Source organism: Rhinopithecus roxellana, chromosome 3 (genome assembly GCF_007565055.1).
Source record: "Rhinopithecus roxellana isolate Shanxi Qingling chromosome 3, ASM756505v1, whole genome shotgun sequence".
NCBI lineage: Eukaryota > Metazoa > Chordata > Mammalia > Primates > Cercopithecidae > Rhinopithecus > Rhinopithecus roxellana.
Window position 1 is genome coordinate 1,657,729 of NC_044551.1, and position 22,272 is coordinate 1,680,000.

The 22,272-nt window shown below is 38.9% G+C and overlaps 1 protein-coding gene across 2 annotated transcripts in view; it reads right to left on the bottom strand.

Annotated features, from left to right (window-relative positions):
• Positions 1-22,272, bottom strand: part of ANKRD31 (ankyrin repeat domain 31) — a 200,973-nt gene that overhangs the window by 7,933 nt on the left and 170,768 nt on the right. For both annotated transcript variants that reach the window (XM_030927266.1, XM_030927265.1), the window contains 4 exons: positions 20,529-20,625; positions 16,924-17,920; positions 8,906-9,046; positions 1,193-1,295 (listed from right to left, as the gene is read on the bottom strand). In XM_030927266.1, coding sequence (XP_030783126.1) covers positions 1,193-1,295; positions 8,906-9,046; positions 16,924-17,920; positions 20,529-20,625 — 1,338 coding nt within the window. The remainder of the gene's footprint in view (positions 1-1,192; positions 1,296-8,905; positions 9,047-16,923; positions 17,921-20,528; positions 20,626-22,272) is intronic.

The following is a 22,272-nucleotide window of genomic DNA, read 5'->3' on the forward strand; positions in this document are numbered from 1 at the left end:
GATTGGCCCAAGTCTAAACATGAAATTCATTTATGTTTCATATACACCTATACACAAATCCTGAAGGTAATTTGATCCAATATTTTAAATAATTTTGTACATGAAACAAAGTTTTGACTGTGACTTGTCACATGAGGTCAGGTGTGGAATTTTCCACTTGTAGTAGCATGTCAGCACTGAAAAAATTTCAGACTCTGAGATTTCAGATTTTGGATTTTTGAATTAAGGATGCTCAACTTGTATAATAATTACACTCCTAAGCACACACCTAAAAAGAACTGAAACCAGGTGCTCAAACAAATATACATATGTCTATTCATAGCAGCACTATCTCTAATAGCTAAAAAGGGGAAAGCAGGCCAGGCATGATGGCTCACACCTGTAATCCCAGCACTTTGGGAGGCTGAGGTGGGCAGATCACCTGAGGTCATGAGTTCGAGACCAGCCTGGCTAATATGGTGAAACCCCATTTCTACTAAAAGTACAAAAAATTAGCTGGGCGTGGTAGCATGCGCCTATAATCCCAGCTACTCAGGAGGCTGAGGCAGGAGAATCACTTGAACCCAGGAGGCAGAGGTTGCAGTGAGCTGAGATCATGCCATTGCACTCCAGCTTGGGCAACAAGAGCAAAGCTCCGTCTCAAAAAAAGAAAGAAAAAAGCCTGGGGATGGGGGAAGCACCCAAATGCCCATCAAAGGATGAGTGGACAAATTATGGTATATCCATATAATGGAATATTATTCAGCCACAAAAAGGAATGAAGTATGGATACATGCTATGATGTAGATGATCCTCAAAAACATTATATTAAGTGAAAGAAGTAGACAAAAAAAGGTCACATATATTGATTTCATTTATATGACATATTCAGAATAAGCAAATTCATACAGACAGAAAGCAGACTGGTGGTTTCCAGAAATCGGGAGGAGTAGAGAATGGGAAACAACTGCTGAGTGGGTACAGGGTTTCTTTTTGGGGTGATGAAAGTGTTTTAGAATTATATAGAGGTGGGTGGTTGCATGACATTGTGAATTTACTAAATGCCACTGAACTGTTCACCTTGAAATAGTCAATTATAATAATTGTTAGTTTCACATCAATGAGAAAAAAGACAAAATAAAATGAGTGCTTTTCGAGTAGGTTTTGGTGTTTTTATCCCACAACGAAGAAATGAGTGTCAGTCTGTACATACCTGGAAGACAAGGTTGATATTGCTGAGGTACTGAGTTTGGTTCTGGAAGTATGGGTGCATCCTCAGAAACATACTTTAAAAGCTCCTTCCCAAGATATGTAACCTGCACATAATTAAGCACAAAATTTACAAATCATACATTCTGTAAGAAGGCAATACACCTATGTCCTGAACATTGTAATTTTTATAAGGTTTTGATTGTTGTATGTTGTGGATTAGCAAGCTTTAGTCCATGGTCAAATCCAATCTGCAACCTTCTTTTCTATAAATAATGTTTTATTGGAATACAGTGATGCTCATTCATTTACTTAACATCTATGGCTGCTTTCATGCTATAACATAATTGACACAGACCACATGTCCATGAAGCCCAAAATATTTACTATGTGGCCTTTTACAGAAAAAATGCGTTGACCCTTGTTGTGTGATATTAATTCACTCACCTATTCATTTATTCAACAACTATTAATCCAGCACCTGCTACTTTATAACTTTAAAATTTTAATGTTACATTAATAAAATTAAGCCATAAAATTAATGGTATTTTTCAAGAAATCAGATATTTAACTGATTAAATTAATAACATTTCAGGTCTAGATATCCACTTTTTTTTGGTGGTTTGTGAATTCAGACATATCGTTATCAGTGCAAAAGGTCAGAGCTTAGAAATATCTACACACAAATAGGCAGGGCTGAGGCAGAACTGGTAAATTCTGCCAGAAATGTTCTGGGCCCAAGGGTCTTTGGGTTCTTTACTCTTAGCTTTAGGATAATCTATCAATATACCTCCAGATGTTGGTTGACTGTGGGCAAAGCATCAAGATTCAACTTGAACATCCCTTCCTCCAGGATGCCTCCCTATAACTTCTAGATTCAAGTAATGATTCTCCTCTAGGTTCCCAAAATTTCTTTACTCATATTTCTGTCATGGTACTTACCTCATATACATGAAATTATGTTTTAATACGTCTGTTTCTATTAAACCATAAGCTCCTTGAGGACAGGGTCTGTATCATATTCATTTGAATACTCTCAGCAGTTCACAGAGTGCCTGACGATACTGGATAAAAGACTCTGAAGTCCCGACTCTTTTTCTTTTCTTTTAATTTTTTTTTTGAGAGAGTCTCACCTGTCACCCAGGCTGGAGTACACTGGCGTGATCTCGGCTCACTGCAACCTCCACCTCCTGAGTTCAAGCAATACTTATGCCTCAGTCTCCCATGCCTCAGCCTCCCATGCCTTAGCCTCCCTAGGACCTAGAATTACAGGTGTATGTCACCATGCCTGGCTAATTTTTGTATTTTTAGTAGATACAGGGTTTTGCCATGTTGGCCAGGGTGGTCTCGAACTCCTGACCTCAAATGATCCATCTGCCTCCGCCTCCCAAAGTGCTGGGATTACAGGTGTGAGCCACCGTGCCTGGCTGTGAAGTTCCAACTCTTAAGAAAGATTCTCAAATTCCCTAAGCCTCAATTTGTGTTTGTAAAAAAAGTGTCTCCAGCTTATTAAATTGTTGTGAGGATTAAAAGTGTTAATGCAAGAAAAGCATCTGGCATACTGTCTAGTACATTCCAAGTACTCAATAAATGTTAAATTGAACAGAGTGAGAAAGGTCTAGGGGATCTTAAAGGTACAGATACTCTTTGGACTCAATCCTATGACCAAACAAAGCCTGGCAATGAAAATGGAACAGACCTGGCCTACTCAATGTGTCAATCCCTTTTCACTTGCCATAGAAAGTGGAGGAGAGGCCCCTGAATGTCATTTGTCAAGTTCTCCAAACAACCAGTTATTGGAAATAATAGATTTTGTATGTGTTATACCCTGACCATGTCCAACACATCTCATGAATCCATCAAAGTGCAGGCTCAGTATGTTCTCACCTATATCTCAGACTTTAAAAATATTGTTATTAGTTAGTGCTGGGCAATATAAGATGACTTACACATTCCACTGTGGGTAATTCAGATAAAGAACACAGTTTTAAGAATATCCATCGAGTTAAAAATCTATTTTCCATTAGGAGTGATTTATTGAACAGGTTAATGAACAGATCTCAAAATGAACAGACACTAGATCACTTCTAGAAAATGTGCATTTCATATTAGTGTTGTGAAAAACCTCCAGTTGGCTAAAGCATAAAGGCAGTCATTACATTTGTGTATGACTCAAACTCTGAATCCTGAACTACATTTCTCTGGATTCAAATCTAGCTCATATGCCTACTCTGACAGAGGCATGGTAGGAAGAGCTGGAGGCTAAGTTCTTAGGCTCTTGAACAACATAGCCTCCAGTGATTTCAGCAACTTCACTGTCCAAACCCATTTTGATGAAGGGCAGCTGACAGGATGCCAGATGAGAACATGTAAGAGAGATGGAGCTTAGTGTAAGGCATATCCGGTGAGGATATCTGTAGGTTGTTGTGCTGGGCCACTGATGCTTTCCCTGAAGCTCTTACAACACTCCATTATTCCTTAGAAATTAGTCTATGCTGAGACTGGATTAAGAAAATGTGGCACATACACACCGTGGAATACTATGCAGCCATAAAAAAGGATGAGTTCATGTCCTTTGTAGGGACATGGATGAAGCTGGAAACCATCATTCTGAGCAAACTATTGCAAGGACAGAAAACCAAACACCGTATGTTCTCACTCATAGGTGGGAATTGAACAATAAGAACACTTGGACACACGAAGGGGAACATCACACACTGGGGCCTGTCGTGGGGTGGGGAGGAGAGGGGGGAGAGATAGCATTAGGAGATATACGTAATGTAAATGGCGAGTTAATGGGTGCCGCACACCATCATAGCACACGTATACATACGTAACAAACCTGCACGTTGTGCACATGTACCCTAGAACCTAAAGTATAATAATAATAAAAAGAGGAAATTATGCTGATTCTCCAATATCATACTAGGGAAAAGTAGGGAGTGCAGAATGTCTGTGTGTGTGTGTGTGTGCGTGTGTGCATGTTTGAGGAAAACAGATGACTCAGACAGCCAGTATTCCGGAAATGCAGTTAATGAGCCAAGTGAAATTATTAATCAACTTTATTTTGGTAAGGTCTTTGGGATAAATAAAGTGCAGTATTGTCATTATTAATTGCCATAATAAATATTTCTCTACATCTTATGTAGTAATATGCATCAAAAAAGAATGAAACATAACCTGCCTTTGCATATACTTCCCTTCTGGGACTCCATTTTATTTGAAAGTATCAGCCCACTTTCATGTCTTCAGAAAAACCATTTGTTGGTGTTGACTAATAGAAATCTGTTCATGGATGGCCAGGCATGGTGACTCACACCTGTAACCCCAGCACTTTGGGAGGCCAAGGTTAGGGGATTGCCTGAGGTCAGGAGTTTGAGACCAGACTGGTCAATGTGATGAAACCCCGTCTCTACTAAAAATACAAAAATTAGGCCGGGCGCGGTGGCTCAAGCCTGTAATCCCAGCACTTTGGGAGGCCGAGACGGGCGGATCATGAGGTCAGGAGATTGAGACCATCCTGGCTAACACAGTGAAACCCCATCTCTACTAAAAAATACAAAAAAACTAGCCGGGCGAGGTGGCAGGCGCCTGTAGTCCCAGCTACTGGGGAGGCTGAGGCAGAAGAATGGCGTAAACCCGGCAGGTGGAGCTTGCAGTGAGCCGAGATCCAGCCACTGCACTCCAGACTGGGCGACAGAGCCAGACTCCATCTCAAAAAAAAAAAAAAAAAAAAAAAAAAAAAAAAAAAAAAAAATACAAAAATTAGCTGGGCGTGGTGGTGCATGCCTGTAGTCCCAGCTACTTGTGAGGCTGAGGCAGGAGAATCACTTGAACCTGTGAGGCAGAGGCTATAATGAGCCGAGATCGGGCCACTGCACCCCAGCCTGGGCAACAGAGCGAGACTCTGGCTCAAAAAGAAAAAAAAAAAAAAAAGAAAAAAAAAGAAAGAAAAGAAATCTGTTCATGGATGATCAAATAACTACTTTTATTCCATTGCAAGTTTTAAGAAGTCAATCTTACAAAGTTTCACTGCTCCAAGAGGAGTAGAAGGAGGAAAGAATAATTGCTTTTCACCTCAGGGTGGAAAAAGAGCAAATAAAACAATAAAAAAAACTGTAGGTTTTCTTTTAAATTCATTGTAACACAAAATACATTGTGGCTAAGAAAATAAAATAAAAATATTTCTCAAATAAAATATTTCTTTAGGAATTCAGAATATAAGACAGAAAGTAGTTTCAAAGTACAAAAACTGCCTTGGAAGAGCTGTTTCTATGGAAATGATGCAGGTAAAGCTCACCTTCATGGTACCAACCTCCCCATTCGAGACTCTTTTTTCACACTCCCAATACTCTATGTAGCTAGAGGCAAGAGAAGGCCCTTCACATTATTTATATTTTCAGGATTCAAAACTCCTGGATATTTGTATTTTAAAAGAGGTCCACATATCTAACCATCTCCTTCTTTTTCTTTGTGTTCTAAAATGTAGCTGAGTAGAAGCTAGGTTCATAGGAGGTTTAGGACACACTGAGAGTATGAGTAATTGACAGAATGAGGCTGTCTGTCGAGATGAACAATTTCCATCAGTTTCTATACTCCCACCCCAACCTTTTCACATCTTGATATTCTTAATCATGATGGTGAGAGGAATTTTTCTTAAAAAGTATGTGTGTGTACGGGGTGAGGGGAACCACAGAAAAAAGTGATCACTAAATCCAAAGGAGTGGAAAGGGTGGAAATAAGCGTGGAAATTCAGGGAGGCATCCGGATGAGAAGTATGTTTGCAGAAGAGATCTGTCTAATGTTCCTTGAACTACTGCCTAAAATAGTAGCCTACTTTTCATCTTCAGTAATTCACTGTTGAGTATTTACAAAAATAAACCATCATTTCCATTCATATGATTCTTATGATTTTCATCCTGCAACTGTATCACAGAAAGGCATTTTTCCTGTGGAAGTAGGCAACAGTTGCTGCACATGACTAAGGCTTTGCATACATTCACAAAGGTGGCTAGATTGTACTGTGTGCTCTTTTGAGTTCAGAGCAACCTGTTTCTAATGTGCTCTGTGTGCCTCTCTTGTACCATTATAAATACAGAAAAGAATGTACAGGGAATCAGAAGATCAGGTTCTAGTTCTGGTTCTGCCTGGCCTCGAGACTAAATCAGGTCATTTAACCTCCCAAATCTTTGTTTTCACATCCATGAACAGAAATAATAGTTGATCTTCCTGCCTCATAAAGTTGTATAAAACTGCTTTATAAATCAAACAGTGCTATTCAAGCTCCATAATCACTATGTTGGAAGGGTCTTTAGATATCACCTAGCACTACTTATTTCATGCATAAGAAAGCTGAAGTTCAGAAAGGTGAAATGGCTTGACCTAGATTAATCATTCTTACTGAGGCTGCACATTAGAATTGCCTGGAATGCTTTTTCAAATATTGCCACTTGGTCCCTACATAGATACTAGATCAGAAGCTATGAGCTTGGAGTCTGCTAGGCACTAGTGGTTTCTAAAGGCCCTCAAGTGATTCCAATGTGATTGAAAACCATTGCCCAGATAATATAACTTATAAAGAGTGGAACCAGGAACTAGCTTGGTCTGCTGGCTCCCACCCACAAATCACTCTGCCACACCAGAATGTTGTCCAACAGCTGGGAGGCTGCAGAAAAGAAGTCAGTGATGCCCTCTGTGAGTAAGCATCAGGATTTCCTTCACAAAGCTGTTCAGCAACTGCTTGGGTTGGAAGTTTGAGTCATCTCTGCACCTATTGGCTCTGTCGCTCTGTCAGATACAGGGCAATACCTTGTTTTCTGGCATTCCTTGCCTGACCATCAACCACTCCTGGTCCCATACCCCACCACCACTCTCAGAACTAGTCAGTAGAAATGTTCACATTTACCCATGTAGCAAAAAGCTCCTTTCATCAAGAAGTGACTGAATTCAGGAGTTACTCCAAGACAAGAAGAGGCAGAGGTTTATGTGGTAAATTTTAAAAGACTTTAAAGGAGCCTTTTAAATACTGTAAAGAAAATCACTAGGGTAATGTTTCTCAGCTTGGGGTATTTACTAGAAGTACATCAGTGCCCATAGTAATTTTTAAAACTCTATTTTCATTTTTTTGATAATCTAAAGAAAATAAGCCTGTTTAGATATCTGTAGGAATATGTTATATCTGAGAATTACCCTACTTTTAGTGCCCACATTCGCATGTGGCTTCACTATCACATAGGTGCTAAACAGTATAACTCTAATTGACATGGCTATGAGAAAATACTAGAGGCAATGAGATATAAATGAGGCATTAGTACAGAGTAAGGGCCAAATGATGTCACAGCCAGCTATTCAAAGGCGGGAAATAACAGTAGTTCTAAGAGAGAAACAGAGTGGGCAGATGGAATCATCACCAGGCACACTGCAGCACAGGCATGTTGAGCTTAAAAGAACCTAAGCTACAGCATTCAGTATGCTGTCTGTCCTGTGAGCAAAGATTCAGTTTCAGCAAAACAGTATAATCTATCATAAGCTTAAGAAACCTTGTAACAAAAAGGGATTTTCATGGGCAAGATGTTAATTACTAACATTTAGATATGAATTAAGAATCCATGGAAAGGATTGGGCAAAGGGGCTAAGACGAACTGAAAGCAGATGGCCTGGTGACTCCAGGAGTGGGAAATAAAAACAAACTTTGGGAAAACAAAAAGTCAGACAGGCCATCTAGCAGACAGAATCCAGAATGTGCTGATGTAAGTAAAGGAACTGAAACAGGGCTAGATGCACTTGCCAACAAGGTCTAAGAGACCAGAATGCAGAGTTGGGGCACAGAGTTTGGGACACAGAATATAGACTTTGGGGGCACAAAACGGACTGGGAGGGAGAGTGGGTAGACCTGGGTTAAACAAAAAAGAGGAGAGAAAGCTGTGCTTCCTATTACTGGTAAACTGAGGTTTACTGTAATGGTTAGTAGAGGTTGAGTGTATCTTCTAGTCTTTGAAACAGTCATGGCAGATGTCTGAAGATTCAGACTTTCCTGAAGAGTCATTTTAAGACTGTTCCTGAAGTAGCGCCATGGACATCTGGAGGTGGACGAACACTAGACCTCAAGAATATCAGTCATTACTGGGCTTATAACTCAGAAGCCAGAACTGAGAGGGAGCCTACTAAGTCTAGGAGGTCTAAATGAAAGTAATTCATTTTGAAGGGCTAGCAATTCATGGATAAGGACATGTTCAAACATAAAAATACATGATAATTTCTGTGGGTCTTAGGCCTCTTGCCCATTTCTTTTGTATTTAGGAGATTTTGCTTTACTTCATTAGAATAATAACATATATTAACTAAGTTACCAATATACCAGTGGTTCCAAATTTTCCATACAGAGTTACAAAGACCTGAAATCCCTTGGGAGATCAAATGGGAAGATTAAAGGCATTCAAGTTCTGAGACTAGATAAGGAGTAAGAAAGGGAAGGTGCAGTCAGCTATGCAACCATGCCCATGGGGAATTCTGGCAAATAGGACTTGTGGGAGAAAGTGATGTGTTCATTCTGTGACATGCATGTAGCATGATATGCATGTAACATATACACAATGAACACATGAAAACAAAACTAGCTTGGAGATCTTTCAGATTTCCTTAAAAAATACTTTCAACATAAAAATATGTACTTTTCCATTTGAATATGAAGTTAAAGATAAACTTAAGAATGACCCACCTTACTCCAAGCATAATTCCAGGTCACATAACTGTTGCCTCCCAGAAGATCCTTGAGCCAGGTGACTGGGTTTTTATAAATCCGACCACTTTCTACCTTAAGTTTACCATTCAATAAAATGCTGGCTTTGTGGGTAGTCTCCTGAAGTGAAAAATAAAAAAAAATTAGGGTCAAAAATAGCTGAAATATGTGAACTTTTGCTTCTGGCTATGACAAAGTAACAGGGACCAGATATACCCTAACACCTGATTTTTAAATTTTTGTATACAAATTTAATGTATCTAGATATGCTCATAAGGGCATGCAGCAAATCATGAACCATCTAGTCAACAAAATCTGCAAAAATTGGATTTAAAAGGTGAGAGTCTATGGTATTTGAACCAAGACTGCATCCTCCCTCCCCACTCTCAGCTCTGGGAAGTAGAAACTCCACTCTAGATTGCTATAGTCAAGACTATAGGGCTCCCTTCCTGGGAGGGGCATAACTTCAGCATTTCTCATCCTGCCCCCAGCCACTGTTGCTAAGGCTAAGTTGCCAGCAACTATAGCCAAAGGGTGGAGGCTCCCTTCTCCTGCCTAGCTGTGAGTGTTGAGACAGAGGCTCCACCTTTGGCACGGCACCACTGAGAATGCTGGGATCCCGATCACCCTTGCCTTGGCTTGTAAGGTGGTGGTTTCACATTGGGAGAGGCAAACTGAAAAGACATGAAGCTACTGTCTCCCCTCTACCAAATGCTCAGCTCCTAAAGCAAGGGTATCACTTGAAAAATCACCTTTGTCCCCACCCTCAGCTCCAGGGCCATGGCTCAGGGATTCTGCCTGAGAAGAGAAGTAGGCCTTAAAATAGATAGCTCCTAATCTCCTCCCGAAGGAATTAACTTCATTTGCAACAGAGCATGAAGAAGGCCCAGTGTGTGATGTTCCCCACCCTGTGTTCAAGTGTTCTCATTGTTCAATTTCCACCTATAAGTGAGAAAACGCGGTGTTTGGTTTTCTGTCCTTGCGACAGTTTGTTCAGAATGATGGTGTCCAACTTCATCCATGTCCCAACAAAGGACATGAACTTATCCTTTTTCATGGCTGCATAGTATTCCGTGGTGTATATGTGCCACATTTTCTTAATCCAGTCTATCATTGATGGACATTTGGGTTGGTTCCAAGTCTTTACTATTGTGAATAGTGCCACAGTAAACATATGTATGCCTGTGTCTATATAGCAGCATGATTTATAATCCTTTGGGTATATATCCAGTAATGGGATGGCTGGGTCAAATGGTATTTCTAGTTCTAGATCCTTGAGGAATCGCTACACTGTCTTCCACAATGGTGGAACTAGTTTACAGTCCCACCAACAGTGCAAAAGTGTTCCTATTTCTCCACATCCTCTCCAACACCTGTTGTTTCCTGACTTTTTAACGATCACCATTCTAACTGGTGTGAGATGGTATCTCATTGTGGTTTTGATTTGCATTTCTCTGATGGCCAGTGATGATGAGCATTTTTTCATGTGTCTGCTGGCTGCATAAATGTCTTCTTTTGAGAAGTGTCTGTTCATATCCTTTGCCCACTTTTTGATGCAGTTGTTTCATTTTTTCTTGTAAATTTAAGTTCTTTGTAGATTCTGGATATTAGCCCTTTGTCAGATGGATAGACGATAAAAATTTTCTCCCATTCTGTAGGTTGCCTGTTCACTCTGATGGTAGTTCCTTTTGTTGTGCAGAAGCTCTTTAGTTTAATTAGATCCCATTTGTTAATTTTGGCTTTTGTTGCCATTGCTTCTGGTGTTTTAGTCATGAAGTCCTTGCCCATGCCTATGTCCTGAATGGTATCGCCTAGGTTTTCTTCTAGGGTTTTTATGGTTTTAGGTCTAACATTTAAGTCTTTAATCCATCTTGAATTAATTTTTATATAAGGTGTAAGGAGGGGATTCAGTTTCAGCCTTCTACATATGGCTACCCAGTTTTCCCAGCACCATTTATTAAATAGGGAATCATTTCCCCATTTCTTGTTTTTGTCAGGTTTGTCAAAGATCAAATCGGGGTAGATGTGTGGTATTATTTATGAGGGCTCTGTTCTGTTACATTGGTCTATATCTCTGTTTTGGTACTAGTACCATGCTGTTTTTGTTACTATAGCTTTGTAGTATCCTTTGAAGTCAGGTAGCATGATGCCTCCAGCTTTGTTCTTTTGGCTTAGGATTGTTTGGTAATGCAGGTTCTTTTTTGGTTCCATATGAACTTTAAAGTAGTTTTTTCCAATTCTGTGAAGAAAGTCATTGGTAGCTTGATGGGGATGGCATTGAATCTGTAAATTACCTTGGGCAGTATGGCCATTTTCATGATATTGATTCTTCCTATCCATGAGCATAGAATGTTCTTCCATTTGTTTGTGTCCTCTTTTATTTCGTTGAGCAGTGGTTTGTAGTTCTCCTTAAAGAGGTCCTTCACATCCCTTGTAAGTTGGATTCCTAGGTATTTTATTCTCTTTGAAGCAATTGTGAATGGGAGTTCACTCATGATTTGGCTCTCTGTTTGTCTGTTATTGGTGTATGGGAATTCTTGTGATTTTTGCACATTGATTTTGTATCCTGAGACTTTGCTGAAGTTGCTTATCAGCTTAAGAAGGCTTTGGGGTGAGACGATGGGGTTTTCTAAATATACAATCATGTCATCTGCAAACAGGGACAATTGGACTTCCTCTTTTCCTAATTGAATTCCCTTTATTTCTTTCTCCTGCCTGATTGCCCTGGCCAGAACTTCCAACACTATGTTGAATAGGAATGGTGAGAGAGGACATCCCTGTCTTGTGCCAGTTTTCAAAGAGAATGCTTCCAGTTTTTGCCCATTCAGTATGATATTGGCTGTGGGTTTGTCATAAACAGCTCTTATTATTTTGAGATATGTCCCATCAGTACCTAGTTTATTGAGAGTTTTTAGTATGAAGGGCTGTTGAGTTTTGTCGAAGGCCTTTTCTGCATCTATTGAGATAATCATGTGGTTTTTGTCTTTGGTTCTGTTTATATGATGGATTACGTTTATTGATTTGCATATGTTGAACCAGCCTTGCATCCCAGGGATGAAGCCCACTTGATCATGGTGGATAAGCTTTTTGATGTGCTGCTGGATTCGGTCTGCCAGTATTTTATTGAGGATTTTTGCATCAATGTTCATCAGGGATATTGGTATAAACTTCTCTTTTTTTGTTGTGTCTCTGCCAGGCTTTGGTATCAGGATGATGCTGGCCTCATAAAATGAGTTAGGGAGGATTCCCTCTTTTTCTATTGACTGGAATAGTTTCAGAAGGAATGGTACCAGCTCCTCCTTGTACCTCTGGTAGAATTAGCCTGTGAATCCATCTGGTCCTGGACTTTTTTTTGTTGGTAGGCTATTAATTATTGCTTCAATTTCAGAGCCTGTTATTGGTCTATTCTGAGATTCAACTTCTTTCTGGTTTAGTCTTGGGAGGGTGTATGTGTCCAGGAATTTATCCATTTCTTCTAGATTTTCTAGTTTATTTGATAGAGGTGTTTATAGTATTCTCTGATGGTAGTTTGTATTTCTGTGGGATCAGTGGTGATATCCCCTTTATCATTTTTTATTGTGCCTACCGGGTTCTTCTCTCTTTTCTTCTTTACTAGTCTTGCTAGTGGTCTATCAATTTTGTTGATCTTTTCAAAAAATCAGCTCCTGGATTCATTGATTTTTTGAAGTTTTTTTGTGTCTCTAACTCCTTCAGTTCTGCTCTGATCTTAGTTATTTTTTGCCTTCTGCTAGCTTTTGAATGTGGTTGCTCTTTCTTCTCTAGTTCTTTTAATTGTGATGTTAGGGTGTCAATTTTAGATCTTTCCTGCTTTCTCTTGTGGGCATTTAGTGCTATAAATTTCCCTCTACATACTGCTTTAAATGTGTCCCAGAGATTCTGGTATGTTGTGTCTTTGTTCTCATTGGTTTCAAAGAACATCTTTATTTCTGCCTTCATTTCGTTATGTACCCAGTAGTCATTCAGGAGCAGGTTGTTCAGTTTCCATGTAGTTGAGCGGTTTTTAGTGAGTTTCTTAATCCCGAGTTCTACTTTGATTGCACTGTAGTCTGAGAGACAGTTTGCTATAATATCTGTTCTTCTACATTTGATGAGGAGTGCTTTTCTTCCAACTATGTGGTCAATATTGGAATAAGTGCGATGTGGTGCTGAGAAGAATGTATATTCTGTTGATTTGGGGTGGACAGTTCTATAGATGTCTATTAGGTCTACTTGGTGCAGAGCTGAGTTCAATTCTTGGATATCCTTGTTAACTTTCTGTTTTGTTAATCTGTCTAATGTTGACAGTGGGGTGTTAAAGTCTCCCATTATTATTGTGTGGGAGTCTAAGTCTCTTTGTAGGTCGCTGAGGACTTGCTTTATGAATCTGGGTGCTCCTGTATTGGGTGCATATATATTTAGGATAGTTAGCTCTTCTTGTTGAATTGATCTTTTACCATTATGCAATGGCCTTCTTTGTCTCTTTTGGGCTTTGTCAGTTTAAAGTCTGTTTTATCAGAGACTAGGATTGCAACCCCTGCTTTTTTCTGTTTTCCATTTGCTTGGTAGATCTTCCTCCATCCCTTTATTTTGAGCCTATGGGTGTCTCTGCATGTGAGATGGGTCTCCTGAATACAGCACACTGTTGGGTCTTGACTCTTTTTCCAATTTGCCAGTCTGTCTTTTAACTGGAGCATTTAGCCCATTTTCATTTAAGGTTAATATTATTATGTGTGAATTGGATCCTGTCATTATGATGTTAGCTGGTTATTTTGCTCATTAGTTGATGTGGTTTCTTCTTAGCATTGATGGTCTTTACCATTTGACATGTTTTTGCAGTGGCTGGTACCAGTTGTTCCTTTCCATGTTTAGTGATTTCTTCAGGAGCTCTTGTAAGGCAGTCCTGGTGGTGACAAAATCTCTTAGCATTTGCTTGTCTTTTAAGGATTTTATTTCTCCTTCACTTATGAAGCTTAGTTTGGCTGGATATGAAATTCTGGGCTGAAAATTCTTTAAGAATGTTGAATATCGGCCCCCACTCTCTTCTGGCTTGTAGAGTTTCTGCCAAGAGATCTGCTGTTAGTTTGATGGGCTTCCCTTTGTGAGTAACTCGACCTTTCTCTCTGGCTGCCCTTAACATTATTTCCTTCATTTCAACTTTGGTGAATCTGACAATTATGTGACTTGGCGTTGATCTTCTCAAGGAGTATCTTTATGGCATTCTCTGTATTTCCTGAATTTGAACGTTGGCCTGCCTTGCTAGGTTGGGGAAGTTCTCCTGGATAATATCCTGAAGGGTGTTTTCCAATTTGGTTCCATTCTCCCTGCCACTTTCAGGTACACCGATCAGACGTAGATTTTGTCTTTTCACATAGTCCCATATTTCTTGGAGGCTTTGTTTGTTTCTTTTTACTCTTTTTTCTCTAAACTTCTCTTCTCGCTTCATTTCATTCATTTGATCTTCAATCACTGATACCCTTTCTTCCACTTGATCGAATTGGCTACTGAAGCTTATGCATGCGTCATGTAGTTCTCGTGCCATGGTTTTCAGCTCCATCAGGTCATTTAAGGTCTTCTTTACGCTGTTTATTCTAGTTAGCCATTTGTCTAATCTTTTTTCAAGGTTTTTAGCTTCTTTGTGATGGGTTTAAACATCCTCCTTTAGCTCGGAGAAGTTTGTTATTACCGATCATTTGAAGCCTTCTCTCCACTCGTCAAAGTCATTCTCCATCCAGCTTTGTTCTGTTGCTGGCAAGGAGCTGTGTTCCTTTGGTGGAGAAGAGGCACTCTGATATTTAGAATTTTCAGCTTTTCTGCTCTGGTTTCTCCTCATCTTTGTCATTTTATCTACCTTTGATTTTTGATGATGGTGACGTACAGATGTGGTTTTGGTGTGGATGTCCTTTCTGTTTGTTAGTTTTCCTTCTAACAGTGAGGACCCTCAGCTGCAGGTCTGTTGGAGTTTGCTGGAGGTCTACTCCAGACCCTGTTTGCCTGGGTATCACCAGCAGAGGCTGCAGAACAGCAAATATTGCAGAACAGCAAATGTTGCTGCCTGATCCTTCCTCTGGAAGCTTCGTCTTAGAGGGGCACCCGGCCGTATGAGGTGTCAGTCGGCCCCTACTGGGAGGTACCTCCCAGTTAGGCTACTCGGTGTTCACAGACCCACTTGAGGAGGCAATCTGTCCGTTCTCAGATCTCAAACTCCATGTGGGGAGAACCACTAATCTCTTCAAAGCTGTCAGATGGACATTTAAGTCTGCAGAAGTTTCTGCTGCCTTTTTTTCAGCTATGTCCTGTCCCCAGAGGTGGAGTCTATGGAGGCAGGCAGGCCTCCTTGGGATGTGGTGGGCTCCACCCAGTTCGAGCTTCCTGGCCGCTTTGTTTACCTACTCAAACCTCAGCAATGGCGGATGCCCCTCCCCCAGCCTTGCTGTCACTTTACAGTTCGATCTCAGACTGCTATGCTAGCAGTGAGTGAGGCTCTGTGGGCGTGGGACCCTCCGAGCCAGGCATGGGATATAATCTCCTAGTGTGTCATTTTCTAAGACCATGGGAAGAGTGCAGTATTAGGGTAGGAGTGTCCCAATTTTCCAGGTACCATCTGTCATAGCTTCCCTTGGCTAGGAAAGGGAATTCCCCGACCCCTTGTGCTTCCCTGGTGAGGCGATGCTCTGACCTGCTTTGGCTCATGCTCCACGGGCTGCACCCACTCTCCGACAAGCCCCAGTGAGATGAACCCAGTACCTCAGTTGGAAATGCAGAAATCATCCGTCTTCTGAGTTGCTTATGCTAGGAGCTGTAGACTGGAGCTGTTCCTATTTGGCCATCTTGGAACCTCTGATCCTTTAATCCATCTTGAGTTAATTTTTGTATAAGGTGTAAGGAAGGGGTCCAGTTTCAATTTTCTGCATATGGCTAGCCAGTTCTCTCAGCAGCATTTATTAAATAGGGAATCATTTCTCCATTGCTTGTTTTTGTCAGGTTTAAAGAAGACATTCATATAGCCAAAAAACATATGAATAAAAGCTCAACATCACTGATCATTAGAGAAATGCAAATCAAAACCACTATGAGATACCTTCTCATGCCAGTCAGAACAGTGATTATTAAAAAGTCAAGAAACAACTGATGCTGGTGAGGTTGCAGATAAATAGGAATGCTTTTACACTGTTGGTGGGAATGTAAATTCGTTCAACCATTGTGAAAGACAGTATGGTGACCCCTCAAAGATCTAGAACCAGAAATACCATTTGCCCCAGCAATCCTATTACTGGGCATATACCCAAAGGAATATAAATTATTCTGTTACAAAGATACATGCACATGTATGTTCACTGCAGCACTGTTCACAATAGCAAAGACATGGAATCAACCCAAATATCCATCAATGATAGCCCAGATAAACAAAATGTGGTACACATACTCCATGGAATACTATGTAGCCATAAAAAGGAATGAGATCATGTCCTCTGCAGAGACATGAATGCAGCTGGAAGCCATTATCCTCAGCAAACTAATGCAGGAATAGAAAATCAAATGCTGCATGTTCTGACTTATAAGTGGGAGCTGAACAATGAGAACATGTGGACACAGGGAGGGGAACAGCACACATTGGGGCCTGTTGGGGACTGGGGTTGAGGGAGGGAGAGCATTAGGAAAAATAGCCAATGCATGCTGGGTTTAATACCTAGGTTATGGGTTGACAGGTGCAGTAAACCACCATGCCACTCGTTTATCTATGTAACAAACCTGCACATCCTGCACATGTATCCTGGAACTTAAAAATTAAAATTAAAAAAATAAAAATAAATGTATCAGGGCAATTTCAGAAATATGCATTCACTTGCTAAGAATACAATGGTTGTGTCCCTCTATTCAGGAAGCCCAGCAAAACCCCATTTCCCAAATCAGAGCTAAATGTCTATATCATGTGACAGCAACATTTACTAACTTATTTATAAAATTTGCATGATTTTAGAGAATAAAATATAGAATACCTCTGTTTTGAATTCCAGAATGTTATTTCCTGGGTTAATTCTTCCTAGTAATATCAAATCTTTTATCTGAATACATTTCTTTTTAGGAGCTGTACTGTAGTTTAAAGGCTTTTTTATAGTATCTTGTTGCCCAGATCCAGAGGAAGAGAAGATCTGACTGTCATCTGCACGTGGAACAGCAGAAACTGATTTTTTACGATATGGTTTCATTGGATGCACTGTATCACTGCCTAAGACAGCAACCCCTTGATGTGCCAGGGATTCTGATGCCCCTGTAGGTGATTGCTGGGAAGTTGTTTTCCTGTTTCCTCTTTTAGGATGATAATTGGAAAGGTCCTGATCACAAATAATATTTGATGGATGGGCAGCATTTTCGGCAAGGACACTTGCAGTTTCTGAAATATTTAATTTGCCGATTACTGGGGAAGGAATACAGGATTCATGGTCTTTGTCTGTAGCTTCTGTAAGATCATTCTCTTTCTCTTTCTGTGAATATTCTGTTTGACCAATAAAAGCAACAGGTTGGGATGGTAATTTATTATTCTCTGTGCCATCTGAATGTCGGGATTTTGGAAAACCATCCAAGGTACAATCACTGACATTTTGTTTAGAATTCACATCATTTCCAGAAAATTCTCCCCTTCTCACTGCCTCTGAATTTAGACAAATGTTGGTATTTTGGCTGTAGTTCCAAGTTTCCAGAGACAATTGTGTTTCCTGCATGCTTCCACAAACAGGAGAAAGTAAACCTGATTGGGGATGCTCTAAATTTTCCAGACTAGTGAGCTCTTGGCTGTCCTTTTCACTGCAGTTTTCTGACCTGGGTGGGAGCTGCCTTAAACTAAAACAAGGCAATGATGTAACATTCTTATAATTTTGAATTTTCTGGCTTATTTTTTTCTGTTTTTTTGCCACAACTAAAAGACTCTTCTGTCTTGCCACCAAGTTGGCCAATTGTTCTCTCAGGGCTCCATGCTTAAATGACTCTATGGATATCCTATAGGAAGAAACAGAAAGAGAAAAAAATGCAGTAACAGCAGAAAACTTTTTAAAGCGGTCATTTAGAGGTCAAAGATACTTTGTCTCAATTTCAATAACTTTAAAATACACAAAACTATACCTGTGCAATTTACTGCCTTTGATTTTTTTAATCTGACCACCTGCAGCCTGTTGACACAAAATATTTCCTTTGAGAGGAAACTGATTCCTTTATTTAAGGTAAGTGTGCCCTTTTCTTAAGGAGGTGACAGGAAGATTATCAAGATTTTATATTCATATCATTATTATCAATTGCAAGTCAACTCTAAAAGATAAACAAAACTTGGATCATCTATCTAAACATCTATTTAGTCGTTGGTTGGAAGGTAGCAATTGGTGGCCAAGGAGAGTCGTCATTCTTTAAATTTGGGGCTTGCTTACCTGTTTATTAGTAAGTACAATTTGAAAGTTCTATTCAGGTTCTCTTAGCTATGGAAGAACAAGATTGTTTTGTGAATAATCATACTTCAGCTAGACCTGAGAAATGTTAGCTCCCCAAGTAATTACTGTAATTGTATTTTGAACCTGTATGAAGACACTTCCAAGTCCAGAGGGACTACCCAGGAAAGCATCATTCTGTGTGTCTTCCCCAAACTGAATTTCTCAAGACCTTGAGGACTAAGGAAGAGGAAATGGCTTTTCACATATTCATACTTTTGTCTTTTGATTATGCCCACCAATCCCACCCTGACCTTCAGATTATTGGATACTTTGTTTTCAGTGGTTCTCAAACTTTTTGGTCTCGGGAACTATTTGTACTTTTAAAAATTATTGAGGAACCCAAATAGTTTTTGTGTATATGAATATCTATCAGTATTTACTGTTTTAGAAATTAAAACTGAGAAAACTTTTTAAACAAAAGAATACACAACACATTCTATCAGGCTTTATCATATATCATGCGGCCTCTGAAAAATTCTACTGTACATTCATGAGAGAATGAGAGCAAGAGAGCAATAACATCTTAGTATTATTATTAAAAAATAGTTTTGACTTCACAGATCCTGTGAAACGGTCTCAGGAAACCCACCAGGGGTCCCTGGACCACAGTTTAAGAGCTGCTGTTTTAAGGAAAAGCAATAGTATAGATATATATTTTGCGTCTCCTATCAAAGTTTAGAGCTGATACTAAACTCCCAGCAGACTGGATGTTAAAAGAAGTAGTATACATAAGTGAAAAAATCAGCAAGAAGAAGGACTCAGATTAGCAAACAACTGGTAGCATAAAATGCAAAAGAAATACATAACATCAGACTTAAAATTATGTGAAACAAGGAGTTCAGAGACAAAACTTTAGATTACCCACACCAAGATGTGAAGTCTTATAGCAATATTAATAAGAATTTACATAGTGAAACTCCAACTGATCAGAAACTTTTGAAAATTCCAGGTGTAGTACATTGTTAACCACAGGACACTAAAGGAAATTCAAGCAAGCCTCTCCAAAGTCCCCTAAAATTACCCATATGTAGCTTATAGAAGCTCACTGCTTTACATTGACAGGAAAACAAGGAGGAAATAGAAGGGAACTTATGTTAGCTCTTCACTGGAGAAGAAGGCAAAATGGGGATTAAAAATAAAAATAGAAAACTGATTTTTAAAAATAAGTTCAGAAAAAAATTGAATACATAATAGACATTAAATGATTATAAGAGAAGAATATATAAGGACATGTTTAGAAAATTGTGAATAAAGAATAGGGAGCATAAGCAGTTAAGTCTATTAAAAACTAATTTAAAAAATGCCGAAACAAGAAAAAAATGTAACTTTTTTTTCACAAAAAATATGAGAGAGGTATATAACCAATATAATCAGGACAAAACTCTTTAAGGACCTTGAGATTTTAGAAATACAATAAAACACAAAATTAATCAACTGATTGATCAACTGCTTAGAAGGACATTTGTGACAGCAAAAAGAAACATTTTTTTAGTGTAGAAAATTTGAGTGTGCTAAAGAAATAAATTTATCTGTGGGATTTACAACCAGAAAAGCTTTCATAAAATTCTCTACTGTAGACAACTTTTTAAGATATTGAAATGTTCTTTTTTGACTATTTCAAGCAATAATGTAGAAAAATACCTTTCTGGGAAGTATAATTTTCCACGGTGGTAAAAGATTAGACAACCTTATAAAGTCATTTTTTGGCCCTAAGCAATGTATTTTTGTATTCTTAAGAAATATAGGCCGGGCGCGGTGGCTCAAGCCTGTAATCCCAGCACTTTGGGAGGCCGAGACGGGCGGATCACGAGGTCCGGAGATCGAGAGCATCCTGGCTAACACGGTGAAACCCCGTCTCTACTAAAAAAAATACAAAAAACTAGCCGGGCGAGGTGGTGGGCGCCTGTAGTCCCAGCTACTCGGGAGGCTGAGGCAGGAAAATGGCATAAACCCGGGAGGCGGAGCTTGCAGTGAGCTGAGATCCGGCCACTGCACTCCAGCCTGGGCGACAGAGCGAGACTCCGTCTCCAAAAAAAAAAAAAAAGAAATCTAGACAACTATTGCCGCTAAAAGTGGAAAAATTCTAGAAACTCAGAAGCACTTTTTTTTTTCCTTTTTCTACTCACCTGTATTTTTTAGCCAGATCATCCCTTTCTGCTTTCTGCTTGGCAAGCACATTATCCATAATCTCTTTTATATTTAACATCTTCTCAATGTACTGTTCTAGAAACATGACAATAAAAAGTTAGCTAACTGAGGGATAGTGAATGTCAAATTTGGTCATATGAGAATTAGCCCTATTGTTAATTTTAAAAAGCCATTATTCCCTATGCTCTTCCCCCAATATTAATGGCCCAGATATCTCAATTAAGGCTTACTTAACAATGTCAATCTACGGAAATGCCCTGAAGTGTATAGATAAGAATACTGTAAAAGAGTAGGCCAGCCTGAGTTCTAATCCTGCTGCCCCACTGACTAAATTTTGTGAGCCTGGATAAGTCATTTAACTTACACGGTTAACTTTCTTACCTGTGAAATGAAGGTAGTAAAGGAAGATATTTGTCTGTTAAAATTATTTTATTTTTTAAAATACAAAAGGAATACATTAACATCGTAAAATTTTTTCAAGCCATATAAATATTTACAAAGATGAAAAGTAAGAGTATCCCTACTCACCCCACTGCTTTTCCTCTAATGTATTCAACAAAGGAGATTACTGTTAATACTTCAGGGGTGTGTGTGTTTGTAAAATTTGTGTTATATATTTATTATTTTAAATGCTTACACTAGGTATAATTATACATTATATGCACTTAAAAAATAGAATCATGCTGTCAGTTCTTGTTCTTTGCACTTATAATAACATTTACATTGTACTATATGATACCTAAGGTCACCTATAGATCTTACAAACCACCATTACAATAATTACTTAAATTTTTCCGACTTTCTTCCTTTGCTTTCCAAGTAAAGGCATAATGACCTTCCTCCCAACACAGATCCACATGATTACCCACAAATGTGGGTTATGTACAAATCCAGATGCCCAAGTAAGAAACTGAAAGGGTTAAATGCATATATTTTAATTCTTTTAAGCTACTTGTTATTTCTTTCACTTTCGGCTTTGTTTCTTAAATTTTTTCCTAATTTTTTGTACCAATGTACATTTTTCTGGATAAAGTAACTTGAGAAAATCTGTGGTAGAAAATGACATGAGGTTCAGAGGTAGAATTCGTTTCAGAAATTCCCTCAGCAAATCAGACAAACGATTTGATAAGTATTGAGTCAGTTTCCTCAGAGTAGTTTCTATCGCCTTAATACTGTGGTTAAGGATTAGTTTCACAATATGATGCATATTCTAACAAAGGAGGAAAATGTGTACAATCAATAAGAATTTAGATATAACTTTGTTCAGCAGATTTGACACTGTTTATTAAAAGACATTTAAAATTATCTATGTGCCCTGTCATCCCAGCTTTTCCAACTGAATTTTAAAGATAGGTAAAAATAACATACTACAGGAACTTAAAATATTCAGTATGTTTCTATAAGAAACAACAGAAATATATTTTACATATAGTTTGGTACCACTTCTTTATCAAAGATGATATTAATCAATGGTATATTAAAGAGAATCTATAATTGTCCTAATATGTGTAATATTTTATTACTTGATTAGACATTACAAAACAATGAGGATGAGAGAAATTATTCAACAAATAGGGATGAATAAATAGGGTAGTAATACGGGGTAAACCTATTCTATCCTTAAATACAGAAAAAAATTTCAGATGAATTACGCATTAGAATGCTTAGGGAAAATATATAAAATATTAACAACGGCAATTTTCTGCCTCAGTTCAGTTGAAG